General features: G+C 57.5%; 11 protein-coding genes and 1 non-coding gene across 12 annotated transcripts; 8 read left to right on the plus strand and 4 right to left on the minus strand.

Annotated features, from left to right (window-relative positions):
• The first annotated feature begins 21 nt into the window (after positions 1-21).
• N657DRAFT_651139 (uncharacterized protein) lies at positions 22-3443 on the plus strand. The gene is made up of 9 exons (XM_062794100.1): positions 22-432; positions 608-853; positions 911-1142; positions 1191-1478; positions 1526-1723; positions 1771-1818; positions 1868-2779; positions 2833-2948; positions 2999-3443. Exons 1-9 carry the CDS (start codon positions 342-344, stop codon positions 3097-3099), a joined length of 2232 nt encoding a protein of 743 aa, XP_062642359.1. The 5' UTR covers positions 22-341; the 3' UTR covers positions 3100-3443.
• Positions 3444-3469: 26 nt separating this feature from the next.
• Positions 3470-4732, plus strand: N657DRAFT_659537 (peptidase M14, carboxypeptidase A; the record flags this gene model as incomplete). The annotated part of the gene is made up of 5 exons (XM_062794999.1): positions 3470-3569; positions 3648-3745; positions 3788-3992; positions 4059-4340; positions 4413-4732. The coding sequence occupies 5 exons, from the start codon at positions 3470-3472 to the stop codon at positions 4730-4732; spliced, it is 1005 nt and encodes a 334-aa protein (XP_062642360.1).
• A 491-nt stretch (positions 4733-5223) lies between these two features.
• N657DRAFT_651142 (Clavaminate synthase-like protein) lies at positions 5224-7183 on the plus strand. Its single transcript, XM_062794101.1, has 4 exons — positions 5224-6142; positions 6196-6273; positions 6327-6824; positions 6880-7183. The coding sequence occupies exons 1-4, from the start codon at positions 5604-5606 to the stop codon at positions 6914-6916; spliced, it is 1152 nt and encodes a 383-aa protein (XP_062642361.1). The 5' UTR covers positions 5224-5603; the 3' UTR covers positions 6917-7183.
• A 120-nt stretch (positions 7184-7303) lies between these two features.
• On the plus strand, positions 7304-7400 carry N657DRAFT_t164. The gene has a single exon. It is a non-coding gene; the product is annotated as a tRNA-Asp (tRNA).
• A 1239-nt stretch (positions 7401-8639) lies between these two features.
• On the plus strand, positions 8640-10755 carry N657DRAFT_583386 (P-loop containing nucleoside triphosphate hydrolase protein; the record flags this gene model as incomplete). The annotated part of the gene is made up of 6 exons (XM_062789671.1): positions 8640-9320; positions 9534-9753; positions 9805-9960; positions 10011-10076; positions 10126-10323; positions 10373-10755. The coding sequence occupies 6 exons, from the start codon at positions 8640-8642 to the stop codon at positions 10753-10755; spliced, it is 1704 nt and encodes a 567-aa protein (XP_062642362.1).
• A 487-nt stretch (positions 10756-11242) lies between these two features.
• N657DRAFT_685138 (uncharacterized protein) lies at positions 11243-12535 on the minus strand (the record flags this gene model as incomplete). The annotated part of the gene is made up of 1 exon (XM_062796752.1): positions 11243-12535. One exon carries the CDS (start codon positions 12533-12535, stop codon positions 11243-11245), a length of 1293 nt encoding a protein of 430 aa, XP_062642363.1.
• A 179-nt stretch (positions 12536-12714) lies between these two features.
• Positions 12715-14245, minus strand: N657DRAFT_370102 (actin depolymerizing protein). The gene is made up of 4 exons (XM_062787036.1): positions 14152-14245; positions 14002-14058; positions 13348-13934; positions 12715-13290 (listed from the first exon to the last, which is right to left on the minus strand). The coding sequence occupies exons 2-4, from the start codon at positions 14018-14020 to the stop codon at positions 12895-12897; spliced, it is 1002 nt and encodes a 333-aa protein (XP_062642364.1). The 5' UTR covers positions 14021-14058; positions 14152-14245; the 3' UTR covers positions 12715-12894.
• Positions 14246-14956: 711 nt separating this feature from the next.
• Positions 14957-16966, plus strand: N657DRAFT_637946 (acid protease; the record flags this gene model as incomplete). Its single annotated transcript, XM_062791550.1, has 1 exon — positions 14957-16966. The coding sequence occupies one exon, from the start codon at positions 14957-14959 to the stop codon at positions 16964-16966; it is 2010 nt and encodes a 669-aa protein (XP_062642365.1).
• A 484-nt stretch (positions 16967-17450) lies between these two features.
• On the plus strand, positions 17451-17872 carry N657DRAFT_583391 (uncharacterized protein; the record flags this gene model as incomplete). Its single annotated transcript, XM_062789672.1, has 2 exons — positions 17451-17649; positions 17742-17872. The coding sequence occupies 2 exons, from the start codon at positions 17451-17453 to the stop codon at positions 17870-17872; spliced, it is 330 nt and encodes a 109-aa protein (XP_062642366.1).
• Positions 17873-18193: 321 nt separating this feature from the next.
• Positions 18194-21873, minus strand: N657DRAFT_370098 (cysteine proteinase). Its single transcript, XM_062787035.1, has 3 exons — positions 21324-21873; positions 20955-21264; positions 18194-20898 (listed from the first exon to the last, which is right to left on the minus strand). The coding sequence occupies exons 1-3, from the start codon at positions 21684-21686 to the stop codon at positions 18374-18376; spliced, it is 3198 nt and encodes a 1065-aa protein (XP_062642367.1). The 5' UTR covers positions 21687-21873; the 3' UTR covers positions 18194-18373.
• A 1976-nt stretch (positions 21874-23849) lies between these two features.
• N657DRAFT_370363 (uncharacterized protein) lies at positions 23850-24988 on the plus strand. The gene has a single exon (XM_062787037.1). The coding sequence runs from the start codon at positions 24112-24114 to the stop codon at positions 24775-24777; it is 666 nt and encodes a 221-aa protein (XP_062642368.1). The 5' UTR covers positions 23850-24111; the 3' UTR covers positions 24778-24988.
• Positions 24989-25757: 769 nt separating this feature from the next.
• Positions 25758-26148, minus strand: N657DRAFT_637948 (uncharacterized protein; the record flags this gene model as incomplete). The annotated part of the gene is made up of 2 exons (XM_062791551.1): positions 25758-26037; positions 26074-26148. Coding segments are annotated over 2 exons (355 nt in total), but the record flags the coding sequence as incomplete, so codon positions are not given.
• Positions 26149-26428: the final 280 nt, after the last annotated feature.

Consider the following 26428-nt stretch of genomic DNA (forward strand, 5'->3'; position numbering starts at 1 on the left):
CCCACATTCACTTTGGTCCGATCTCGATCTGTCGGCTTCGACTTTGCATCCAAGGACACCACCTCGGATTTGCATCGGTATTCAACAACCGTACCTCTCTCTTCCAAGCAACGCTTGCCCATCAATCTCGCGACGAGTCAACCACCAAGTGATACCCCCTTATCGCAGTTTTACGGCCCCACTCTCCAACCTTCCTATCCAGGTTTCCCAGCAGTGACAGGCCCTCGACTGCTGTGCGACTCCTCCCGAATCTCTCGGCCATCACTCGGGTTACCTTCCCGGCACCCACACCCATCCAACGGCCCGTCCCCGTCCCCCTCCCCCTCCGGATTCCGTTTCCAATGTCGGAGACTCAAGAGAGCCCCAACCTCGAGGACCTGACGCCAGAGGAGGCAAACCGCATCATCCACTCCCACCGCAAGGTGCGCTACGGTAAGTGGCATCCTTCCGTCCCCGAACTCACCGTTGCCCTGTCCAATCCGTCGCCCCGGGTCAAGTGGACTGTATGACATACCCGAGAAAGCATTGGCGGTGCATCAATTCTCGATCACAGTTCGGTCCGCCCAATTAGGAGTGAGGATGGGTTGCTCAGATGTCTTTGTGGCAGGCACCGCTTGCTGGCCTTGTCGGCAGAGGAAAGTCAAGTGTGACAACAAAAGCCCCTGTGAAAACTGCGTCAAGAGGGAACACCCTCAGCTGTGTTCCTACAAGCCCAACAGGTCGGCCACCGGCAAGAGCATCTCGTCCGGTTCGGAATTCCCCACACCATCGAAGAAGAGAGGGCGCTCGCCGGACGAGCGAGCCGCCCGGAGGAGCCTGAGCGACGAGGCGCGCGAGGCCATCAGGGCATACGGTGCGTCGTTCTGTTGGCCGTGCTGGCGTCCACTCGCCCGGTGTTGACCTTTGCCAGAACCCGATAACACCGAGACTACGCGATATGTGGGCCAGAACAGCATACCAGCCCTGCTCCGAGAGACAGCCTCGGGCACCGAGCCGCAGGAGGTCGTCGGGATCCGCCAAGACATGCAATCCTTACTCGGCCTGGACAACTCGGCGCCCTTCCCGCTGATGTCTTCGCGCCATCTGGATAGGCTTACTTCGGATATCGCGTCCGAGCTGCCGTCCGATCGGGAAGTAATGAAGTAGGTCCTTCTCGAACTGTGCATGAATGTCCTGTTCACGCTCCCTAGACTCTTCCGGACGTACAAGGAGATACCACAGCCGTTCTGGGGCTTTGTCATCGACATTGACGACCTGGAATCACGCCTCATGGTCTACCTGGAGGACCGAGCAAAGAACGCAAGAGCCTCGACCAAATCGACAAGGCCTGTCTCAGCATCCTGGTTGGCCATCCTCTTTGCCGTTCTCGCCGTCGGCTCCCAGTACCACGACTCGCCGTACCATGTTCGAACAAGGGACGCGCAGAAGTACATTCAGATATCGTTCCACTTCCTTCGGCTCGGCAACTTTCTGCTGAGGTGTGTCTCTCGCCCCCAGGGTCCGAGGTCCTCGCTGACTTCTTCAGGCCCAACCTCGACTCCATCCAAGCATTGCTCATGACCAGCTTTGTGCTGCTCAATGACATGAAAGCGGAAGCCTCGTGGGCGCTGCTTGGCCTCACCTGCCGGCTGGCGCAGTCACTTGGTTTGCACCGTGCGCAGCCACTTGATGGGCGGCAAACTCCAAACGCCTCTAGGAAAGAGATGGCGAGGAGAAAGCTATGGTACACGGCCCCTGGCACACTCTTTTGGCATAAGGCTGACCTCCCAGGTGGACATGTTTGTGGCATGACACGCTAACCTCTCTGTCTTTCGATCGGTGAGTCCAACCCATCTAATGTAACGCTGTGCCCTGGCTTACCCATTAGCTCCCCCATGACCAACATCCCTTGCTGCCCAATACCCCTGTCTCCAACAGCCAACACCGAGGGGTGGGCATACCTCGAAGCAATGTACCACCTGTGCCAGATCATCTCACAGAGGCTGAACCCTGATGCTATCGCGACCGCCACCTACGCGCGGATCTTGGACAACTGCGATGCGGTCACGAATATTCGAAACAAATTGTTGCTTCAGCTCCGCAACAAGGACACGTGCAAGTCGGCCTTGGACCGGCTGCAACATTTCGCGATACGATTGCATACGTCCTTTATCATCTCGGTTTGCTGCCGGCCTGCTCTGATGCGGCGAGACAGCAACCACCTTGACGCAACGCAAAAGAAGTTCCTCGCCGACAGGTGCAAACAGAACCTGACCGAGACGGTTCGGATGTTCCTCGCCATGCACCAGCTCTCCGTTATCCCGACGCGGTCTTGGGCCTTCACCTACCACGGCCTCTCGTCGGCCGTCCTCTTGGGGCTGCTGGGCGAAACAAAGGCCGACCCGGAGGTTCGCCAGCTGCAAGGAGACCTCATTTCAGCTTTGTCGGCGACGGCAGCGAAAGAACAGACGTCTCCTCAGCCACATATTCGCAAGTCGGACCTCGACATCGAGCTCTCGGGTCCACTTTCGCGAGCTTTGGAGGCCCTCAAGAACATCTATGACCACGGATCCGTAATTGGGCCACAGATCAAGAGGGAAGGCAGCATCTCGGGGCCGGCCTCGGGCCGGCGCACACCGCTGCCTCACATGCCGCCGTCCGGGAGCCTCACCAATGGCGCCATGGCCAGTCAGGATTCTCGCTCTCTGTCGGCGACTCTGGATCCGCATCAGAATGCGGCCCTGGCCATGACGGAGCTGCAGCAGCAGGGCGGCGGGCCGGCTGCTGATTTCTCCGCCGGGTATGTTTGTGACTTCGAAATCAGCCAAAGGCTGCTGCTAATGTTATTCGTAGTATTCCCTTCTCGAATGGTTCTTTCGAAACCGGGGCTCAGCCGCTCTCCGAGATGCCTGGTTTCGATCCGACCAGCTACATGTCGCCCATGGATCTGTACGATTCCATCTTCTGGGGTAAGCAGCTTCTCGGGTGCCCTCCCAACTCCCATGACTGACCTGGCCAGAATCCCCCGATCCCTTCAACACTGGGTTGGATTCGATGAACTTTGATTTTCTTGCCCAACCCCCGCCAGGGCAGCCGCCACAGCAGCAGTTCTACTTTTGATACGCATCTATCTGCCGGAGTCGTCTCTTGTATGTACATTCGGCGTGATAATGATTGGCCAAGTTACATCAAAGAACATCATGGCAGAGAACTGTTACCTCACTGAGCTTTGGTGGCCGACCGTCATCGTGAACCGTTCAGCCCATATTCGGCGCTGCAACAAGGCAATCCAGTGCACGGACTGTTCTCAGACTGGAGAAAGTCCTGCCCAGCAAACGTCCTTGCTGATAGCAGCCCAGTTTCAAGGGAAGGGGCATTCTCCACCATGTCAGCCTTGATGCGAAGGCACTACTCGGGTACCGGCCCCCCATCCTCGAGCATCGTTAGATCCGTCTCCAACTGAAGTTTGTAATCAGAGCGGCAGTATATCATGAAGCTCTTTTTTGTATTCCACCTCCTCTGCCAGACATCCCTGTCTTCACTCAGCCCTCCCGCAGCCCCAGTACCCCTTGACTTGCCCCTGAATAAGTGTAAGATGACCTGACGCTTCAGGGTCTCTGCAATCTTTTTCTTTCATGCATCTCGCGTAGGAAGCTGACGTGTCACAGCCTTCATTTCATTGACTTGGTTCGACAAATACCATGACTATCAAGCCCACGTTGATTTCCTCCACAGCCTCGCAAAAAAGCACGCTCACTTGGCAAGAGTCTTTACTGCGGGGAAGTCGTTTGAAAAGCGAGACATCTAGGGGATTCATCTCTTTGGGAAATCAGGGCCTGGTCAAAAGCCTGCCATCGTCTTCTTTGGCACCATTCATGCCCGGGAGTGGATCACCACCATGGTCACTGAGTACACCGCGTACAATCTGCTGAAAGGGTACCGCATCAACAGGGACATCAAGCAGGCACTCAACAGCTTCGACTTTTACATATTTCCAGTAGTAAACCCTGATGGTATGCGAGCATCTATCTGCCATTTCCCCGTTATTTGTTCACGCATCAGCACTGACATACACTCAGGCTTTGTCTACACCCAAACCACGAACCGCATGTGGCGCAAAAACAGGCAGACGCAAAAGGGCACCGCGTGCGTCGGCCGCGATCTCAATCGCAACTGGGACGTCCAATGGAACCAGACAGGCGCCGCGTCATCCAGGCCCTGCCGCCAGACCTACAAGGGGCTGACACCCCTCGACGCACCTGAGACGAGGGCTCTGGCCACAGAGCTGAAAGCCATCAAGAAGCGGCAGGGGCTGCGGCTCTTTATCGACTGGCATGCCTTTGGGCAGCTGGTCATGTACCGTAGGTTCTGCTGCTGCGGCTCCCTGGAAGCCACAAAACCCCATCACTAACCGGCATCATCGCGGGGCACAGCATACGGACACTCGTGCGACAAGAAACTGCCGCCTTTCTCAGCGACGAGTTGGCTGGCTGGTGAGCTCGCCGAGGCCATGACCAAGGTGCGCGGCACCCGGTACCGAGCGGGCACGGCGTGTGATTTGCTGTACCCGACCTCGGGGGACAGCGCCGACTATGCGTTTGAGGTGCTTGGTGCAGACTACGCCTACACAGTCGAGTTGCGGCCCGAGGTGGGAGGCCGAGGCGGGTTCAAGCTGCCGGAGGACAAGATCTTGGCGACTGCGGAGGAGGCGTGGGGAGGGATCAGGCATGTTTTGAAGTTGATTCATCTTTGAGGGGCATGAGGTACGGATACATGGCGTGTGTGGCAGGCATTAGGGTCAGCTAGGCTTACGAGAGGTTTCCGCGGTGGAAGAGTACATGTAAGCAGAGTTAGGGGTGAGACCGTGAGCTTCCCAACATCGAACTCTCCTTGCCAGAAAATCTCCCATTTTCACCGCCCTCTTTCGAAGGCACTTCAAAGTGACAAGCTGACCTGTGACCCGCGGAGTAGCGCACTCCCGAACTCTGGACCCTGGTGTCCTATTCAGGACCACCGTGACCATCTCCCAACAGGGAGATCTGTGCCTATCCAGTGCGCAGTGGGTCGCGAGGCCCAGTGGATCTTTTTGAACCATACACGCCTTAGGAACCTCTTTTGCCCGTTTTGGTCTGTCTTGCATGCTGCCTGGTGTTGGTGCCGGTCTAACAGCAGCTTTCACAGGCAACCTGAAATACCGACCCCCAATAATCAATCCGTACACAAAATCTCTTGACCCGCGGCTGCCTCGGGCTTCGCCACTTGTGGCTGCCACAAAGGCGGGGTCCGCTCATGTTCCGCATGCTCCTCCAAGCGGCGCCAATCGGGCATCGGCGACAAGCGACTCCTAATAGCGGGGTTTAGAGGCACGCTCATTAGGGAGGTTTCTGCAACGATCTGGGCCTGCTCCTTGGGGCGCATTCGACCGTTTGATATGGACTCTGGGCTGTTGAGAGACCTTCCTCTTTGGGGTTCCAGTTTCCACGACTCCATCGCCAAGGAAAATTTATAGCCGCTCTCACAAGTGCCGGTATCTGAAGGCCGTTTTCGTCTTCAACCCTACAGGACCTGCTTCTCTTCCATCAGACTCTCAGAGACCTCGCAAGGCGCTTCTCCTACGGCCCATCATGTCGCTCTCGCACGAAGTCTCGATGGACCTCCCGGTCATCGACCTGGACGTGTTCCTCCAGCAGCCGCGCGACTCGCCGGCGGTGCAGGCCGAGTGCGCCAAGGCGGCCAGCGCCCTCATCACGTACGGCGCGCTGGTGCTGCACGACTCGCGCGTGTCGGAGCATGACAATGACACCTTCCTGGACCTGCTCGAGGACTACTTTGCGCAACCCGAGGAGGAGCTCAAGAAGGACGAGCGGCCCGAGCTGGCATACCAGATCGGCGTCACGCTCGAGAACACCGAGAAACCAAAGTGCGCCGTCGACGAGCCGTGCCTGCGCGTCATCGAGCGCCTGGCCCCCTCGGAGCGTCCCCTCGATATCTCGGCGCACTCGCCCGACCCCAAGTGCCGCTTCTTCTGGCGCATGGTCGAGCAGCCGCCGTACGAGACGCAGTTCCCGGGCTTGAATGCGGCAAACATCACGCCCGAGGCACCTCATATCAAGGAGCGCTGGGGACCGGTGATGAACCAGTGGGGGACGTCAATGAAGAATGCGTCAGTGGTCTTGCAACCGGGAGCGCAGCGATGAGATGCTGACTGCGACGCAGTGTTGAAGGACTCACACAAATGACGGCCGTTGGCCTTGGCCTCCCGGCAGACACATTCAAAGATGCAGGCCGATATGGGTATAGTTTTGTTTCTCTGTCATCTCATGGAGAACCGGCGCTGACATTCACAGGCCCCACCTGCTGGCCCCGACCGCCTCTGACCTCCAAAAGTACGGCCAGAAGGACACCATCCTGGCGGGCTTCCACACGGACCTCAACTTCCTCACCATCCACGGCCGGTCGCGGTACCCGGGCCTGCACATCTGGGCGCGCAACACGGGCAAGCGCATCCCCGTCAAGATCCCGCAGGGCAACTACCTGCTCGTGCAGGCCGGCAAGCAGCTCGAGCACCTGACGGGCGGGCTCGTCAAGGCTGGGTACCACGAGGTCGTCGTCAACGAGCGGACGGTGCAGGTGATTAAGGAGCGCAAAACCCGCCTGCCGGACCGCCCGCTGATCCGCATCTCGTCGACCTTCTTCTGGCATCTCTCGTCGGATTATGACCTCGCGCCGATCCCCGAGCTGGCTGAGAAGGCGAGGAGTGTTCGGGCGCAGCAGTTCAACCTGGGCCGCGATGAGGGCGATGAGGCTCAGTACCCGCCGATGAAGGTCGGCGAGCAGGTGTCAAAGTGAGTTCTCCCCAGCTCTCTTGGGGATGAGAAACAGGATTGACTTTGGAACTAGTGAGCTCAAGCACATTGCGCTGATGGCGACAAGCTGATAAATCACACTGCATCAATGACGAAACTTGGTTGGCGTCGTTTAGTTGTTTGATTATGGACCGGCTCGGAAAATGTGGGATTGAGACATGAGCAGAAGCTGGAAGACGATCGAAATGGTCCCGGCAGGCCCGGATAGTAGTGCACCTGGCCCCTGAGTCTATTGTCATTAATGCAATCAGAACCGCTGTTATGCGCCCAGAGTCCTTTTGTGCAGTGACGAATCTTGACCTCTCAGCTTTCTATGAGATTGGTTGCAAAAGACTGGGTGAAGGATGAAGGAGAGTCACAGGTGCCGGCTCAGCGCGGAAACAAACCTTGTTTGACTAGATAGAGTTCAATTATTTTCCTAAGCAGTACCAGCTACGACAGGTGCCCACACCTGTACATCTTCCGTAGTATAGTGGTCAGTATGTGAGCTTGTCAAATTCCCAGCACTGGGTTTTAGCATCGCTCGAGACCCGGGTTCAATTCCCGGCGGGAGAGTTTTGCAACCTTAGATAGGCGAGCAGGAATGGCTTGGCACCTGGTATATCCACTTGATATCTCAGGTCTGTCGACCACCTGCGACGGTAGGAGAAGCCAATCGCGCTGATGTTTGTTAGTATTTTTTTTCAGCGATGTTTCCAATAACTCTTTTTGTGTTCTGGGATATTTCAGGGTTTTTCTCAATTGGGAAGGCGCAATCACCATGAGCAGTCGACCCCAACCCAACCCTGCTCTCCTGCTGGACGACGGAATCAAGTCCAGTTCCTTTCACCTTTGTTACCGACCCTCTAGGAAGGCTTTATGCTCCACTCCTGTTTTGCTTTTTACTCCTTGACTAGATTTTACCGTGAACAACTATCACACTCAGACAAGGTGCTTGCAAAAGGGGCTGTTTCTGCCTGTCATCAAGGTTAGGAGAGGTGGATCCATGAGTGTGTTGCCTGGCAACTACTGCAAGAGGCCGCCTAGCTGACAGGTCAGAACCATTCTTTGATTTCTATTGGCATTCTACAAATTCCCAATTCGGATAACCTGCGGCAGTTCAAGAAGGCTGTAAATGCAGGATTTACGCTCAGGGTCCATGCAAGGCAGGATAGGACTTCAGACTTCTAGGTTCATGGTATGTACTCGCCTGGCTGTTACCGTTCTTGTTCAGGGGCTCTAGGCAGGCTCAGGCAGCAGCAGCACTTCACTCGCCATGATTTGCCAGGTTCAAGAGCCATGCATATCTGACGTCTTACTGCGGCCGCTGAATTCTGGGCCCAACAGTTCCTCGCGGAGGCTGAGGACCCCCACAACTGAAGGAGGAGGATGGATTATATTTGAGCATGAGTTGACTATAAGAGGAGCGTAAGACGCATCGCTGGTCATGCAGCACAATTCCACAGCATTTCTCAACATCTCAACTTGATCTCCTCTCAAACCCTTCTTGACGTTGGCACCATGTCGATCGTGACAGCGACCCCGCCGGACTCGGACATCGAGGTGATTTTGTCGGTTAAAGATGTTGAGCCTGCAGTCGCCGATGTGGTTGTCGAGAACAAGGAACTCGAATCCAACAAGGAGACACCATCGCCGGCACTCGCTGAAAACGCAAGCAACGAGCCAGCCGCAAATGAACCGCCCCTCCAAAAGCTGTACCGACATGACTGCGACTACGGCTCCTGTCCGACTCGCTGGTCCAAGTATGCCGCCAACCAGGAGGAGCAGGATGCCCTTGAAACCGAGGTCAGCAGCATGCCCATCGTCCAGCGCCACGTTCACAGCCAGGAGAAGGGCTGGGAAACCGTCTCATTTGCCATCAACTGCCCGCACATGAGAGCCTTTCTGTCCGACGCCCTGTCCGATTACCAGGACTTGGACCCCGACCTGGAGGGCTGGGCCTTTGAGCCTCCCTACAAGGCCCTTGTCCACCGCTGGGAGCGCCTTCAGACTCTGCACCAGGAGCTTCATCACTCGGAAGGCGAGCCTGAAAAGAAGAAGGCCGTCGACCAGCTCGTCCAGTTCCTGCAGCCTATTCTCGCTCCGTCGGTCGAGGACCTGGCCGCGACGCGGGAGACGGGCAAGGTCCGATACAGCATGCTCTGGCAGATCTTCCCGCCCGGAGAGACGGTCCTGACCAAGTTCTGGGGCGTCGAGACCGTTTGCCGCGTGGTCAAGTACCGCAAGGCCGACCCCGGCGACCGCCCGCAGTGCTGGTACATCACGGTTGAGTACGTGGACTGGAACGGCAAGAAGTGCGGCTTGGAGCGGAAGGAGGTCATGATTCACCGGTACTCCGGCTTCACGCGCGTCGCGTCGCTGCCCGTCTACCCACTGTCGTTCACGGACAGTCCCGACGAGATCAGGAAGGCCATGATGGCGCGCGGCCGCCGGTTCCAGCAGCTCAGGGGGTACCACTTTCTCAACTACAACGGCGTCATGGTTAAGATGGGCGACAAGTGGGGGGAGCAGCCTGTAAGTCGTGTTTCTGATTAGGAGGTAGGCACATGCAGGGTCACTGACTGGTCATAGGTGACGGGCCGGGTCATCATTGACACTTACGCATACTACCGAAGCAACAACATTGTCAAGCCAGACCTGCGGGCTCTGACGAGCAGTGAAAGGGGATCTTCTACCGAGACTGAAGAGACTAAGGATGACGATGAAGAGGAGGAGGAGCATGAAGAGGAGCAAGAAGAGGAGCAAGAAGAGGAGCAAGAAGAGGAGCAAGAAGAGGAGGAACAGTTGGAGATTGGTGGCCACGCCAAGCCCAGCGGACGGGACGAAGACCTGACAGAACTGTCTGATGAGCACTGCCTTCTCACCACTCCGTGGATTATTGGCTTCGAACTCAAGCGGAAGCAGTGGGGTGAGTATTTCCCGGGCTAATACGGGCGCGTATCTCGCTAACACGCAACAGGCCGCTTCCTCATCGACAAGCTGGACGACATTGTGTGGAACGACAAGGCCTTTGACAACCTGGTGCTCCCCGGCGGCGAGAAGGAGCTGGCCTGGGAGTTTGTCGAGAGCAAGGCCAGGGCTGAGAATGCCATTGATGACTTTGTCCCTGAGAAGGGTGAGCAGCTACGCTGAACGGGGGAAGCAGCACATACTTACAGGCCATAGGACGGGGCATCATCATCCTCATGTTTGGACCGCCAGGCGTCGGCAAGACGTACACGGCCGAAGCAGGTAAGACACCCCTGAGTTCTGTCCGAGTCATTGACGCTGACAAGCACAGTGGCCGAGAAAGCACGCGTTCCTTTGTATTTGATGAGCGCCGGAATGCTCGGAACCAGCCCTCAAGTGGTCGAGCCCGCCCTCACGCACGCCCTGGAGCTCTGCCGGCTGTGGAATGCCATGCTGCTGCTCGACGAGGCAGACGTCTTCCTCGGCGAGAGGCTCGACGACAGTCTGAACAGGAATGAGCTAGTTTCCAGTTGGTCTTTCGGCTGCATTTCAAAATGAGATTGTGCTGACGCATCCAGTCTTCCTCACCAAGCTCGAGTACTACCAGGGCATTCTCTTCCTGACAACCAATCGCTTCTCGCGCATCGACCACGCTTTCCAGTCGCGCGTCGACCTCTTCCTCCCGTATTACGATCTGGGCGCCCCCGCGCGCAAGCAGGTCTGGCACAACTTCTTCGAGCATTTCGGTCCGGACAAGTTTAACGTCTCGGCCGAGGAACTGGACCGGCTCGCGGAACTGCCCTTGAACGGCCGCGAGATTAAAAACCTGCTCAAGAGCGCGCAGCTACTCAACGCGCGCGCTGGAGGCAAGGTTACAGCCGAGAGGCTGTACATGCTGGCCGACAAGCGGGTGACGGCGCTGAAGATGCTGGAGGAGCACAATGCCAGCGTGGGCCGCTAATCGATTCGTGGGAGTTGGGTTTGAATTTGTCGCAACGAGGGGAGAAACAACGGCAGTTGAAGCCGTCTCTTTTGTTGAAACCATACCTTAGCCAGGCGCAAGCCCATCCAAATCGCTATCCCAGGGTATCATGCTGTTCAAACACCCCTAAACGCCAATTACATGCACAGTCTACCCCGTCTTCAGCCCTCCTGCATGAAAGCATTCATTTGTCAGATCCGAACCCCTCACTCATTACCATGTCCGAAGATTCAAACGCCATCCAATGCGAGACATGAATCCGGCCCGTTTCTCAACTCAAACCCCACTCGAAACCATTTATGCATGTTCCGAGCCCACGAAGGCCCAGCCGACAACCCGGTGTCTCCGAAACAATCCAAGGTACCCCTGAGCGTCATGCCTCCAGGGTCCAGAATGCTGCCAACACCACAACATCTCTTTGGACGGTTCATCCAACTCCCAGAAATCATCCGCTGACACATCCCGCTCACCAGATCTGATTCTCCTCCTCAGAATCCTCATCCGAATCTTCATCTTCAACATGGACATCCAGGGTACTCAACCTGCTGTACGCCCCAACCAGACCAGGCAGCACATTCACGATGGCAAACCCCGGATCCGACCCATCTATCTCAGCTACATCCCACGGCCCCTTGACCTCATCATTCTCCGGCGTCCGCAGCAGATTCCCCACACCGTGGCACAGCCGGGGCAGCATCCCATTCACGGCCTCGGCCCTCTCACGCGCGGGGATGAGCACCAACTCGCGAAACTCATCGTTGAATGCGGCGTCGGGCGCACCGGGGTGGCGCGGAAAGTGTTTCTTGACGGCGCGGCGGAGGAAGGACAGGACGGGCTTCAGCGAGGGCGGTGGCGGCATCGCGACCGGTTCCGGCGGGATCGGCAGGCGCGACTTTTTCGCTTCTCTGCGCCGGCGGCCCTGATCCTTGATGGCGGCTTCGATGTTGTTGGCGAAGGCGTGGTGCAGGTCGTCGAGCATGTGGTAGGCAGCGCGGAGCGGGTGTTTGTCGTGCTTGCTGTCGGATGGCCGCTTCTTGTTGAAGTGGCGGGCCATGTGCCCCGTGCTGCGGTGGGTTCGGGGGCGGGTCAGGGCGGCTAGGTCCTGGCGGATGATCCCCAGGACGCAGCCGATGTCCCACCAGGTGAAGGGATCGTCCTCCGGGCCGGTGCCTGACCTGACCTGGACTGCGCGGCCGAAGTCAATGAGGTACACGTCCGGGATGGGGCTCCCGGACGGAAAGTGCAACATGATGTTGCGCGAGTGCAGGTCCCGGTGGTAGACCAGGCCGGACGACTTCATGCCCGTGTACATGAAGTCGAGCGTCTCGAGGATCTGCAGCACCAGGTGCAGCGCGAGACCCGGGGGGAGCACGGCGGGGCCCTGGGCGCAGCGGTCAAGGAATGCCCGGAGCGTGCCGCCGTTGCAGAAGTCCCAGTGCGAGACAATGCCACCGCCAGGGGTGGAGGACGCCGAGAGGAGCCGGGGGACGCGGAGAGGGTGGCCGACGGCGGCCGCGCAGTCGAGAACGAGCCGGGCCATGCGAATGTCGCGGTCGAACTCTTGGACAGCGCGGTCGGTACCCCCGACAGCGCGGTCCGAGTGGCGGAGGGTCTTGCGCACGAGGAGGCCGTCGGTGGTGTAGCTGTGCACCAGCTGGGTGGCGCACGATTGGCCGGAGCTGAGACGGCGGACGAATAGGGAGTCATGGCCCGGGTCTTGGAAAAGGAGGCCGTACGCAACCCCGTCTATGGGAGCCATGGGGGACGGCGACGATGCCCGGGCAAAGGAAGACCAGTCATCGGCGTGTTAGATAATTAAATTGCTCTGTCTATGTCGGGTCCAGAGACAGAAGCAGCAAAGGGAAAGCGAGCGAGGGACACCATCTGGAGCAGCAGTGTGCAGCGCACGATCGTGAGACCACAGACAAGATGGAGGACAGGAGAACATAGGGCGCTGGACGACCCTTAAATAGGGCACCATGCCGCATCATCGCGTCCCAGTAAACAGGAACCTCGCACTTCAAAAGTCATTGTTGATATCTCAAGACGTATGTATGCTGTACTTGCCGCTGCAGCTGCAACACGCGTAACCGACGTCAGATGCATCCCTGCATTTGGTCATCGGCCCGGTCGCTTTGGGCGGCTGAAGCCCGTCTTCACCTCGACTCTGGGATGCAACTCATCAATGACGCCCTGCTCGGTGATCTCGCTGGCATCCTCAACCTCGAACTTCTTCTCAGGTTGCAAGCCCGCCTCCTTTTCGGCGACAGCCAGGACCGAGCGCTTCATCAGGGGGTACATCATGCGGAACTTAATGGCCTTGGTGCTGAAGCTGGTGGGGCACGTGTAAAAGAACAGAAGAGGGCTGGTCTCGATGCCGTTGTGCGTGTGGGTGAACCTGTAAAAGGTGAAGCGGGGCTCGGTGGGGGAGATGGCCCGCACCAGATCAGGGATCGAGCCGGGGGCCGACGCGTCAGGAACCAGCTCGACGGACTCGGATTGTGGGTTGATTTTCTGGCAAACAATCGTCAGCTGCAAGGTACGAAACGCGAAGCAGAGCCAACCACGCACCAGCATGACTAGCGACCTCTCTCCTGCACCCAGTGCCTTTAGCGCGTCGAGCGCTTCATCAGCAATGGCCGTGGCCATGTTTTTGCTCAAGTGGATCTCGCGCGTGGCCGTGCCTATGCCGGCCTCCTGCTCGGCGCGCCGCACATCACCCAAGCTCCTCTCCTCCTCGGTGAGCGGGGCCTCTAGTGCACTGTGCGCATCGTGCTTCTCGAAGCCGGCCGGGGTGAGCTCGTCGGGAGTGGTCGCGAACCAGGTATCGCGGAAGTGCTCGCTCCCCAGCTCGCGTACAAGCGTCAGGCGTGTTGAGGCAAACAGCATCTTCTGGCGCACTGGCGCAGTATCGGGTACGTACGTCACGGCCACCAGGGCCGGGCCGGACGAGTAGCGGCGGAGGATGATGTAGAGCGCCTCATTGGGCTTGATGTGCGGCTGCAGCAGGGACTCGACATTCGATGCGAACGAGCTCCGTGACGATGGTGTCAGCAGCTGCAGCGGGCGCAGCTGTTCGGACGAGATGGTCGCGAGCAGTGCAAAGTGCGTGTCCGACGCGAGGAGGTCGTTGAACTGCGAGACGAGCTCCTGCGAAACTGCAGCGAACAAAGAACCATCGAGTCAGTAAATCTTCCATCCGAAGTTACTGAATGAGATACAAACCTGAGATGCCGGACTGCATCGTGAATTGCTCGAGACTCCGAGTTGTGAAATCGGTTGCTGCCGGCGGGAGCAAGGCACGACGTCAGGTACGATCCCGGGTATCTACAGGAGGGGTTCAGTCCGACTAGACCGGTGTTCAGTGGGGCCCACCTCCTGTAATGGCCAGGCGGGGTTTGACAACACCGAAACCATATTCATCTGAGTTCCGCCTCTCAATGCGTTCTTACTTGTCCAAACCTGGAAACCATGAGTGCTTATGACGCTGGACCTCGAAACCGCCGATAAGCTTCTAAGGTTAGCTGCAGGCTGCAATCCACGCTCAGGCTGGCACACTGACGCTTTTGCTGAAGCCCAGACGGCGACTCGACTGTGGGCGGAGTTCTGGACGGGCGCGGTTAGCATGTCGAGCACAAGTTCCCGGCATTGATTACGTTCCAGGTCCAGAAGTGCTGAGCAGGCACCACACCGGTTTCGAAACCACTGCGGCAACAAACTCATGACTGACGGCTTTTCTGGCCTCGAGTTGGCAAATCGCTGTTAACTGGTTTCTCCGTCGCCGAAGCCGTCTGATTCGTTCTTCTTTTGCCATTTCTTCGTTGCCGTTGTCTGTGGTCCGTTCATCTTAGACCCTGCGCCAAGCCCTGTTGGATCTTATGCCTGGGTCCCCAATTTCCCTCGCCAGGCTAGCCCGCATCTACGCCAATCATCAGCGCTGCCTCGCCGGGGATGCACGGAATTCGACCCAACGACCAGGCAGCAGGGGGAAACTATCCGTAACGTTAAAAAATGACAGTGACTCTTAGCTTGTATCCTTCCCGTCCTCTTTGTCATTCGGTTTCCTTCGCTCACTCTGTAAATTCCAGGCCACCGCCATGTCGAGGTAGAATCGACGTCCATTCTTTCTTCCTACCCTCTCCGACACTCGCTTTCTTCCAGCGCTCGCTTACCGGCAATAATGGCGCGCCACACGCGCTTGTCCACGCTCGCCGTCTGCCTTCTCGGCGCCACAACCGCAGCCGCCCAGCACGTGCTGCTCCCCTTTTCCAAGCAGCACGACAGTTCCCAGCTCTCAGCGCGCGCCTCGGAACAGACAGGCCTCAAATCGGCCGAATATGCCTACGTCGTCGACGTCTCGGTCGGCACGCCGGCGCAAAAGCTGTCGCTCCTGATTTCGCCCTCAACCGGTGCCACATGGGTGCCCGACGCCAACACGCCGTACTGCTCGCCCCAGTGGTATCAACGAACATACTACTCAGATGACGAATTCGAGGTGTACTCAGATGTCTCTGTCCCCGCGGAGTGCCATTGGGGCAGCTTCAACAAGTCGCTCTCTTCCACCTACCTGCCCGCGAACAGCAGGTACCGCGACTTCAGGTACGCCTATGTGGACGGCACCTATGTGTCGGGTCTGAACATGACCGACAAGCTCGTCGTTGGCAATATCGAGCTCGACGACTACCCCATGGGTCTCGTCAGCTCGGCCAACCGCTGGATCGGCGTTCTCGGGCTCGGCAACAACAGGAGCTCGAGTTACTACTCGAGCTACGAGGGCGAGTTCTCCAACGTCTTGGACCGCATGGTCTCGTCAGCAAAGATTGCGAGTCCGGCGTACAGCATCTGGCTCGACAACCCCGAGGGCTCGTCCGGCAATCTGTTGTTCGGCGCTGTCGACTCTTCTCGGTACACCGGCGATCTGGTACGCCTCGACACCTCCAACCGATACCAGTACATGTACACCTTTAGTGCCACAGTGTCGGGCATCAACGGCACCACCGACTCAGGCGATGCCATGCCGGCCATCCGCTCCAACGACTTCCCTTTCGACGTCACCTTTGGCCCGGCCGAGGTGTTCTCGTACCTGCCCGAGATCCTGGTTGATCAGCTCGCGGTCATGGTGGGCGCCACATACAACCGGACCATGGACATCTACACGTTGCCGTGCGACGCCGCCAAGACCAACAACACAAAGTTTGTCTTTGAGCTTGGCGGCAGTGGCGGGCCCAAGCTGGCCGTCGAGACCGCCGACCTCATCCTGCCGCCCACCATGCAATCCATCGGCGCCCAGGGGCGTTATTGGCTGTTGAACGCGACCAACGTCTGTCTCTTTGGCATCCAAAAGTACTACTCGTCCAGCTCGTCGAGCAGCTACTCATCCTCCTCCTCCTCCTACTACAACTTGGGCAGCTCGCTCCTGCGCCGCAGCTACCTCGTCTTCGACGTGGCCAACCAGGAGATCGCCGTGGCGCCCGTCAAGTTCCCGTCCGGCGCGGAAGCCCCGTCGCCGACCATCGTCGCCTTTAAGAGCTACGGCGCCGCTATCCCCTCTGCATCTTTGTTTTGCACCAGCTCGTATTGCGGCTCTTCGGACGGCGATGACGATTCTGGCTCCGGCTCGGGATCGGGATCGGGATCGGGGTCAGGCTCGGGCTCAGGCTCGGGACCTGGCTGGGGATACGGAAGGAATAGCACCACAGGACTCCAGCACTGGCAGCAGGTCGCAATTGGCGTCGGAGTTTCTTTCGGTGTTGTGATCCTGGTCGCCGCGGTTGCCGGCATCCTCGTATGCGTCCGCCTGCGGCGTGGCCAGGGTGTCGCCAAGGCGGACGAGGAGGGCCAGGACGCGGAAGGAGCGTCACAGCCAGCCGAGTCGGCGCAGGACTCGACAGTTACCCAGAATGGGGCGCGGTCGTCGGGTGTGCCGCCGGCTGCGCTGCCAGTCATCCAGGAGAAGCAAGAGGAGGCGCCAGCCCAGGCGCCGCAACTGCCGGCCTTGGGGACAGAGCTCGCCCGGGCAATCACGCCTCCCGAGCCGACGGAATCCCCCGACTTGAACCGTGCATCCGCAGCCGTGTCGGCGCTGTCTGATGATGCACAGGCCAGTGCGCAGCCCCAGGATCCAGCGCCAGCTCACGCATCTCCCAAGGGCAAGGGGAAGGAGGTGGACCGTTCAGGTGATGAGAGCTAAATTCCGCAGACTTGTCGCTATCTGCTAGTCGTAATTGTAATGGAGATACCCCTTTGCATATTTGATACCGATCTCAGTTCCATACAAGGGTGATCTGCTTACCACGTGTGTTGAGAGGTCGCTGTGGTCCCCAATCAAGCCTCGACGTCATCAAATCCCGCCAAGGGTTCGTGGTTGCACCAAAATCATGTTCGTCTCAAACCCAGCATCTCTTTGGGCCAAGTCGCGTGCGCTCGCAACAACCATTGTCGATCGGCACCCCCAATTCATTGTTGACGCGGGAGGGTTGACGTCATGCCACCACCCACATCAAGTTCGTCAACGGCGCCGACTTAGACCAACAAGCCCGCCTTATAAAGCCAACAAACACACGCCATCACCTCGGCCACACACAACCCATTAGCCCCATGGTCTCATACCATACATAACACCCAACAACTCCACAAACCGAACTTCAACCATTGAAAACAAGATCAAAGACAAAATGGCCGTCACCAACGCCGTCACCGACCTCGTCGCATCCATCGGCGAGCTGCTCTCGTCCATCTTCGGCGCCGCCTACAGCATCGTGCATTCCTTCATCACCGGCGTCCTCGGTTTGTTTGCCGGCTTCATTTCCATGATCGGCGACCTCGTCAAGGGCGTGTTTGACCTGGTTGGCGGGATGGGCAGGTTCGTTGCCGGTAAGTGGTTCCTTCTTTTCTTGACTTTGGGCGTTCATATCCCACCAGATAGAGGAATAAGAAACAAGGTAACTGATATGAAACTTTTACAGCCAACGCCGTCGTCATCGCCCTCGTCGCCGCCGCGGGGTACGCATACGTGCGCTTCGTCCAGCAGCCGCAGCAGCAAGGACGTAAGCCCATCGGCGTCAACGGCGCTGGGATTGGGAAGAAGACTAACTAAGGGGCGGGCATGGACGTGTATGAGTGTGGGGGTGGAATGGGTTTGGGGATATCAAGGGACTAAGTCGGCGTCTACACGGTGTTTTGCCAGGTTTTCCTTTCATAGAGTGTTTTCGATCTGTCTGGGCCCCCGGAAGGGATGATACCATCAGGCTGGTCAAATTGTTTCTTGGATTTGCCGGTCAGTTAGCTACGATGCGAATCGATATCAAGCACGAAGATGTCATGACACACTCATTCAATTCGACTGAGGATTTGCGTATCTGATAATATTATCCTGATGCCAATCCGACCCCATCAACTCCTATACGTATCCGACTGACCGAGCGGAATACCTCGTATACACTTCCAAATAAGCGGAGAAACAGACCAAGAAATTGCAATGTATCCAAACTCCAACCAACGCTCCCATCTCTCTACGTCTCGCGCAAGCATTCTAGATGCAGTATATGTAAGGGTATCCCGCTGCGTCGCCAAATCTCATCACGGCCCAGTCATGGACCTAGTCCAGCATGGACTCAACAGCCGTCTCATACTCCTCGTCACCCTTGCCCTTCTGGACGATGACGGGGTACGGCGCCAGGCCATCATCCGCCTTTCCCTTCTCTTTCTCCGTCTCTTTATCCGTCTCGGTATCACTCTTCTCGCCGCCCTCCTTCTTCTTCTTCCCCCCCTTCTTCGACTTCTTCTTCTCCACCTCGCTGTCCCCCTCATACGCCTCCCCATCCTGCTCTTCCTCCTTCTTCTCAACCCGCGTCGTCCGCGCACCCCCGGCATTAGCCTGCGCGTTGTCGAGATCCACCCCTCCCTTCTCACCCATGCCGCCCTCCTCGAGCTCACCGCCCTCCATGACGACGCGCAGCTCGAGGTCCTCATCCTTGGAGTAGACGCGCAGCCCAACCACGCAGATGGCGTTCCACGGATCAGGCTCGTTCTCGTCCTCGGTCTCGTCGCGGTACTTGCTCACCGCGGTGTTGTTGGCGGGGGGGGGCGCCGCCATGCGCGGCTTGCGCGACATGTCGTCGCTGCTGTAGAGCTCCTCCCAGTCCTCAATCGGCGACGCGCTGGATTCGCCGTCCGACGTGACGTACATGTTGGGCGCCTTTTTTGCTGGTGGAGGCGCCGGCTTTGGTGAGGGCTTGGGTAGAGGCGGCGACGGAGGACCACCGGATATCTTGGACTCGTCGGCGGGTGGTACAGGCACCTTCTCCTTATCCTGGCCGGCTGGGCTGCCGGATGACTGGGCCTTATCTTCGGGCTTGTCAGACTTGTCGTCCGATTTCGCCCTTGCATCTTTTGCGGAAGCATCCTTTGGCTCCTCTTTCTCGTCTTCTGCCTCCTGACTGTCAATCTGGACCATGTGCGGTGCGGCCTTCTCCATTGTAGGTGTGTCCGCAGGGGTCTCATCAGGAGTCGGAATTGGCGTGGCGTCGGCAGACGAGTCATCCTCGTTCCTGTCGGGCTCTTGAGACTCCTCCTTCTTGGCCTCGAGGTCCGCCTTGGGCTGTTCGCCGTCAACCTCGCCGGCCTCCTTATTTTCGGCTTTGCTGTTCCCGTCCTTGATATCCTCGGCCTTGAGTGACGGCTCGAACGACTTGGCGTCCTTGGCCTCTTCCTTGACCTCGGGCTGATCCTCCTTCTTCTCTTCCTTGGGAAGATCCTCGGTCTGAACACCCTCATCCTTAGGTTTCAGCTCCTCGGCCTGGCGCCTCTTCTCCTCGCGGGCAGCCTGCTTAGCCTCAAGCTTCTGGTTGTTCTTGCGGCCCTGTTTCTTGGTGATCTGGCGGTTGAGGTGACGCTTCTCCCACAACCGGTGGCGCTCCTTCTGGCGAGCTTCGCTGGCCTTCTTCTGGTCGGCCCTCTTGCGCGCCTTTCTGACCGCCTGGAGATGCGCAGCAGCCTTGCTGTGAGCGAGATCGTAGGCGTAGCCAACCTGCGCGAGCTTCTCGTTCTCGACGCGCTTCTTGCACTCGCGCTTGACAACCTCCTCTATACTGGGCACATCGGGGTTGCGCTCACCCGAGACGCTGATGTAGACACTGTAGGTACCAGGGAGCATGGACGGCAGCTCAATTGACACGGATCGGTCCATGAGGTAGTTGCCGTGGCTGCGGACGATGTAATCTTCCGGATCAGGACGGTCCTGCTCGTGGATGCGGAACTGCAGGCGGAACGAGTACTGGCCGTGCAGACCCTTGAAGTACCTGTTGTCGAGCTGGCTCAGCACGATGACCAGCGGGCCTTCGCGCGTCAGTTTGATGTGAAACTTTTCGTGGTACTGCGGCTTCCACGGCACGTCGACGCCAATCCACCTCTGGCAGCAGCGCCAGTCGGGGTCGCGGAACAGGCGCGTGCGGTCAAAGTGCTGGTACTTGCGCAGAAGGTCCTCGTACGAGATCCAAAAGACGCTGTCGCTGCCGAATTGGTGGCCTAGCTCTTCTTGCACTTCGGTCGTCCACTCCTTGGAGCCGTCGGACCACGCACCTTCCCAAATGCCCTTCTTGGTCTTGCCCCAAGGATTCCTAAGCTTGACAAGACGAGTGCCGTTCTTGAGCGTCCGTGCCTCCATGACGACGTAGGCATGGCCCTCCTCAATGCCGTCGCGGTCACCGTAGCCGCCGTCAAGGAGGCCGGTGCTGCAGCCAAACAGGAACTCTTGGTTGACCTTGCTAAGCTCGTTTTCCCAAAATCCGTCCAGGTCGAGGATATCTGAGGCCAAGAGCTCAGTGGTGACACCTCCAGAGAGATCTTCCAGGCCTTCACCGATCCAGCCGCCGGCCAGCGACGCATAGTCGCCGTGAGCCTTGGCGTAGGCCTTCTCGATGAGCGGCACCCAAGTTTCGTTCTGATCCTTGTTTTGGGCAAAGAACAGCGCCTTAGAGCCGGTCTGGTATGTCTTGCGGTACACGCGCTCGACGTCTTCGCGGTCAATTTGCTGCAGCAGGTCGCGCTGCATGCTCGGCGAGTCCCAGCACGGGGACTTGAGGTAGAGCTTGTCGTCGATGATGGAGTAGATCCACTCGCCGTCTGCCAATCCGTTAGTAACTAGTCCGGGCGGGTAGTGAGGGTCAAACTCGGCTCACCTCGGTAGAACACAAAGCCGTAGATGCCGATCTTAGTGTCATACTCGACGCAGATCCGCTGAATGCCGTCTTCAACATTGGCCAACCCAGACAGACTGGCCATCAGCCAACAGTCGCCGAGACTGCCTTGCTTGACGTCGGAGCCGCTGACGTTGGCCATAAAGGTTGGCTTCTCGTAGATCTCGTGGATTCGCTTCACCGCTTTGGGCACGATGGCGCTAGGGTTCATCATGGTCGACATGCTCAGATCGAACTTGTTGCGGCCGAGGCTGTTGAGACAATGGCCTTTCTCCATCTTAAGGTCCCAATCCTGCGCGTGTCAGCACGTCTGGCGTGCGGTGGGCGTATATCGGTACGGAGAGAACTTACAATATCCCAGCCAGGGTCTCGATATCGCATGTTCACCCTCCGGCACTCCTGTATGATCTTGCGAACTTTGCGGCGACATTCTTCGGCAGCGCGCTCATAGCCGGCTCTCAGCAACTCGTTGGATCGGTCTGAGATGATGGGTGGCAAGACCGGGTCGAAGGGAAGGACGGCAAGCGCCTTGTCGAACCGCTTTTTGCTGAAGCGCTTCCAGATGCGGTTTATGGTCTGCTGCGGCGGGAATTTCCGCTTTTTCTTTTTCTTGTTCGCATCGTTCGCATTGGTCGTGGCAGGAGCGGCACCCTTGTGCTTGCGGTAGTTGTAGTAGTCATCCTCGGAATCCGAGGAAGACGAATAGCCGTGCATGATGGGCAGAAGACAGTACTCTCGGTGCTAAACGAGCGGTGGTGGTCCCGAAGGAAAGGGCGGTGAAAGGCCCAGTGAGCGGCTCCGGACGACCAGGGGGGAACGAGTGTAATGTTACAGGGTATCAACGGTGAGCGGAGGGAAGACAAAAGTCGAAGCAGATGGCCCAGGTAAATTGGTGGAATATATCTATCTGTTGGGGGCAATGTAAGCAAAACTGTCCCCAGGGTCTTCCTGACAGGCTGACAAAGACGGGCGACAAAGATAGGGGTCAGGCGGTAGCCCGTCAGGGACACGGCGGGAGGCCGGCCTCGGCCTGAGGAGCGGTGGCGGATAGATGTAGTTCTAGAAACGATCGGCCGCCCCTGTTCCTGATGGGGACATGCGACGAGATGCAGGGACTGATCAACGGCACTCACAGTACAGAAAACACGGACAGGTCGTGTCAGAGAGCAACGCCCATCGACAGGTTGAAGAGTGAGATGTGCGGTGGTGTGGTTACAGAGGGCGCAGCCTGGTATATAAAGACCTCGAAGATTAGCCCCATGGCGCATGTAAGCCAGCCATCCAGCCTCGCCTGGCTGAACCGATTCGGATAGGCGCATCTGCACCCGCATCACGGCCGGGGGCAAGACGCGGACGACATTGGATGCTGGGTCCGCAGGCAGACGACCATCCTCAACCGGCCGCTCATCAGAGCACGAGAGCACGCCATGGCAACAGACCCGGCGCTTCCCCCAAAGTGCAGCATCCAGATTGGTGAATCTCGTAGTAGAACTATTGTGGCGAATGCAAAAAGCATTCCGAAACATTGGTGCTTTGAAACCGCCCGTTGACGGCCTTCAAATTGGCACTGTTTTCGCCTCGACGCCGAATCAGGTCCAGGCCGGGACTCCCCAGTCCATCGGTGGCGGGTGATGACAGGTGAGCAGCAGCGACTCCACAGGTTCGCCATTTCGCAAAATGCAGACTTGTTGGAACGGTCTCAGGCCCGACATGGCGACATTAAGTCGGGTGAGTGCAACGCGAAGACGGGAATGGGATCAATGCATCGAGGCAAGAGTGAGGCGGAGGACGGGTCACTGGCAATCAGCTGCAGCCCACCCACCCCCCACGGGTCAAATGCAGTCCCACTTTTGGGCCGACTTCTAACTTGACGGGTTCCCACCAGACTGCTGCTCCGGTGACGGTGAAACTCGGGCAGTCAACCCGATTTTCTCGTTCGATGGTCGCTCGCATATATTCTTGTGTTTTTGTCACGGGAACGTGGTCAGAATTGGTCCAGTGCCTCTCGTTACCTCACAGCCTCAGTCTCAAAGCATCCCCCTCTTGCATTCAACGGCTCCTTTCAATGTGACAGGCAGCCCTGCCGAGTGCGCTGGGCGGGGAGCCATGTTTCACCCCGCTCTGCACTGTGGGGTGTCAGGGCAGGCCTCGGGACCCCGACGTTGCATTGCAACAAACAGGGCACTTCCGAACTTCCATCACCTGCCATTTCTCCAGTGCATCAGGGTGGCGTGGCCGATAAGGCGTGCCGGCATGCCACGTCTCCAGCAGCTGATGTTGACTCGATGTCCATTCCGAAAGCAGCAGACTGTTGCCGACCGCCACGGCCGTCCAAGCCCTCCTTTCTGCCGAACCCCGGTTCGACTTCCCGACGCCAGGCTCCATGACACTGACGACAACAGATGGAGGCATGTACAAGTAGAGACAGAATCCCACACGAGCTGCACATCTCTAGGTAGACTTTAGGACGATATCCCATCCCATAGGATTCGAGTCGTCGAGGTGCACACGAGCACAGTTGTGACTTCTCAGAGTTTGTCAGCCCTCTGGTCGATGGATCAGGGTGTGGCGGTGCAGCGGCCGGCGGGACAAGCCCTGAACCGCCTGTCGAATGCAGTGAAAAAAAATGGTGACCAGCGGCTGCCCACAGCCTCCTCAACCGCTTTTTGCCTACCAGGTCAGCATCTCGTCTCATCCGATTGTTCCGTATAGGAATGCAGACTTGAGCGTTGAATTCGGGGTCCTGGCGATCAGGGTCCTACGGACTTGCACATCCACTCGCGGACTCGGGATGCAACACCCCCTTAGGCCACGATGAGGCATCCTATTTGCTGGTCACTTCCGTGCTCCCACACGCATCGCTAAAAATGGACGGTCAGCCTCCCCGTCGTCTCCGGGCTGGTGCCGTTTCCGCAGGCAGGCGCAACCAGCGAAATCCGTGCCCGGCGATGGGATGCAGTGCCGCTGACATGAGCATGGAGCCAGACAGACGGCGTCACGTTGAGGCAGAACAGCTCCTTCGTCGCAAACGCCGTGTCTCAGAAATCGAGCACAAGATCGGAGACAAGCCTGCAGTGCGCCTGCTACACCAGCCCTCGGATCGGGCCCAGGTGTCTACATACAGATCAACCCGAAAAAAATGACACATCGCGCCAACCATGAGACCGGAGACCTATTTTTGAAATCGAGTCTCTCGGAACCCGCCGAAATATCTGAACATGCTCGCCGTCCGAGAGGCAGGTCATTGCGCCGCGAACCCGCAAGCGCCGGCGCCGATCCTGCGGGCCGCAGTGGCTCCGTCCCTCATGTCGCGTTTCACGCAGCCACAGACCCCGCGCTCACACATGTCAGAGCAGCAGAACTTCTTCCTTTTACAATCCTACGGTTTCCTATCCGAGCCACTAGAACATGTCTACAATACCACTCCGTCTCTGCTACATGTCGCGGGCGATGGTATCAGCCCCTTGCCTGGCATCGCGGGATGTTGAGAGCATTGATGTTGAACCCCTGGCCAGAGACGAGATGTTCTATCATTGAACCTTCTGTTCCCCACTCCTGTTTCTCAACGTTGGCGAACCCGGCCGAGACCCGGCTTAGGTGGTCTACAAGCGCATACTTGCAAACACTTTCAGAGCACGCCTGGCAGGTTCACGTCCTCTATGAAACTCCAGGTATAACCCATCAGTCACTCGGATGTTACCAGGCTGGCCTGCGCATGGCAACCCTTGGATGGAGCATCCACGCACGACTGGAGCTGTATTTCCTGGCTGAAATTGTTCAACGCTGTCCAGCCTGTTCTTGCTAAGCACGCTGCGGATGACAGCCCAGGGACTATGCCATTGTATAGTTCGCCGGTTGAATTCCTATTAGTTGTACTTCTGGAAGCCCTGTGAATCATGAGTTATCAATGTACTCCTCGTCTATCCGTCGCTCACTCATGGAATCAAGGTTACCTTAAGAGACTCGACTGACAAGGTACCTTAACTGATTTGTCAGGACTCAACGGTGACCCAACGTTCTTCCATTGTGAGCTAATACATCTTGCGTGCTAGAACCGGACTGGAAAACAGCCAATCAATTGGACGACTCAAAACCCAGACACCATCGAATCCAACCACCATAAGGGCAGTTGATGGAACAGATTGAATCCTAAGAGGAAGAACACGAGTCTCCGCAACTAACCACAAGGCCGTCCACGGTGAATCCTGACGTAAGGTTGATGACATGAATGAATGATGTACGTAGGTTGCGTGAGAGATATCAACCGCCAGTATACCAATCACTCAGCACAGGAATCAATCAGTGGCTCCTTGGGTCATACTCCTCCCCTGTATTCATAGTGAGATGTCCAGAAAAGGATCTCGCTGGTGGGTGGATGACAGTCATAACTTCCCCCTGGCATCATGCATACCTGCCGCAAGATCCATATCCCCGCTGGGATTGTCATTGTGCTGGCTTAGGTTAGGGCAGCCGAGCAGCCACCGTATATATACGTGACCGCAGACATCAGCGCGATGCAGATACATGTACCTATGTATATGCATGAAACTTACGCACCTTGATCAGCAACAACCTCTCTCGAACCACTCAAAGGGAGCCCACCCCCAGGTTCTCTTTATAAAGCTGTCTCCGCTCCCCAGCACAAAATCAGAGAGTTTTTGCACACCACGAACGGCACCCCTTCGCGGAACTAGCTTAAATCTCTTAAATCCATGAAGGGTTCCATCACTTTTTGCTCTCCAGGTGCCACCATACTCATGATGGTTGCCCTTCAGCGTGGGGCCACTAATCCGCCGGATGGACGTAGACACGGTTGACGTTCAAGCGCCTGCTCCGCCTCCCCCGCTCGTCGATGTCGACGTCGATCTCATGGATGTGGACTTGTCGGGCGGTGAAGACGCCAACATGCTCGATATGTGGGAAGTCGCCGACGAAGACATTGTGATGGAGGATGTGGTGGACGACCAAGTTGGCGATGATGATGAGTACTTCTTGATGAATGTCGAGGGAGAAGGACCGGACTTGGACGGTGACCTCATGGACCTGACGCCGGATTAGAACAAGTCTGGCAGCGTAAGGTCATTTTTGTGTGACCACTTACTTCTTGGCCAGTGCGGCACCATCAACGTTGCTCAGGGAAAGCGCCCCGAAGCCGAGAATTTGTTGCGGAACCAATCTGCAGCAATGTGTGCACATGTGGACTGAGCCGCAGCATGGCATATCCTCGGCTAGGCTCTGATTCCGAGTCGCAGACTCTCAGACGACGCCAGCAGCACCGAAACCAAGACTTAACTTCAGAGTGAGCGATGCGGTAGTACAAGGAGGCGGTAATATTATTATTCCTACACCGCTGTGCCCTCGGGCTTGCCGGACCTTCAACAACTTACTATACAGGAAAACCGCGCCCTCGTGGGCCGGGTGAAAAACCCATATCGACAATCAAGGAAACGATCAGT

The sequence above is a fragment of the Parathielavia appendiculata genome (assembly GCF_033297405.1).
Source record: "Parathielavia appendiculata strain CBS 731.68 unplaced genomic scaffold N657scaffold_42, whole genome shotgun sequence".
Classification (NCBI taxonomy): domain Eukaryota; kingdom Fungi; phylum Ascomycota; class Sordariomycetes; order Sordariales; family Chaetomiaceae; genus Parathielavia; species Parathielavia appendiculata.

Excerpts from the sequence above, each read along its gene's own strand:
- N657DRAFT_370098 (XM_062787035.1), bottom strand. The coding sequence starts at position 21,686 with ATGCACGGCTATTCGTCTTCCTCGGATTCCGAGGATGACTACTACAAC. Across the intron at positions 21,265-21,323 it reads GAGACCCTGGCTGGGATATT|GATTGGGACCTTAAGATGGA; the intron begins GTAAGTTCTCTC and ends TGACACGCGCAG. Across the intron at positions 20,899-20,954 it reads CGGCTTTGTGTTCTACCGAG|ACGGCGAGTGGATCTACTCC; the intron begins GTGAGCCGAGTT and ends ACGGATTGGCAG.
- N657DRAFT_651139 (XM_062794100.1), top strand. The coding sequence starts at position 342 with ATGTCGGAGACTCAAGAGAGCCCCAACCTCGAGGACCTGACGCCAGAG. Across the intron at positions 1,724-1,770 it reads ATGGCGAGGAGAAAGCTATG|GTGGACATGTTTGTGGCATG; the intron begins GTACACGGCCCC and ends CTGACCTCCCAG. Across the intron at positions 2,949-2,998 it reads GTACGATTCCATCTTCTGGG|AATCCCCCGATCCCTTCAAC; the intron begins GTAAGCAGCTTC and ends TGACCTGGCCAG.
- N657DRAFT_651142 (XM_062794101.1), top strand. The coding sequence starts at position 5,604 with ATGTCGCTCTCGCACGAAGTCTCGATGGACCTCCCGGTCATCGACCTG. Across the intron at positions 6,143-6,195 it reads GGGACGTCAATGAAGAATGC|TGTTGAAGGACTCACACAAA; the intron begins GTCAGTGGTCTT and ends ACTGCGACGCAG. Across the intron at positions 6,274-6,326 it reads AAAGATGCAGGCCGATATGG|GCCCCACCTGCTGGCCCCGA; the intron begins GTATAGTTTTGT and ends TGACATTCACAG.
- N657DRAFT_370363 (XM_062787037.1), top strand. The coding sequence starts at position 24,112 with ATGACACATCGCGCCAACCATGAGACCGGAGACCTATTTTTGAAATCG.
- N657DRAFT_370102 (XM_062787036.1), bottom strand. Across the intron at positions 13,291-13,347 it reads AGAGGTCGCTAGTCATGCTG|AAAATCAACCCACAATCCGA; the intron begins GTGCGTGGTTGG and ends ATTGTTTGCCAG.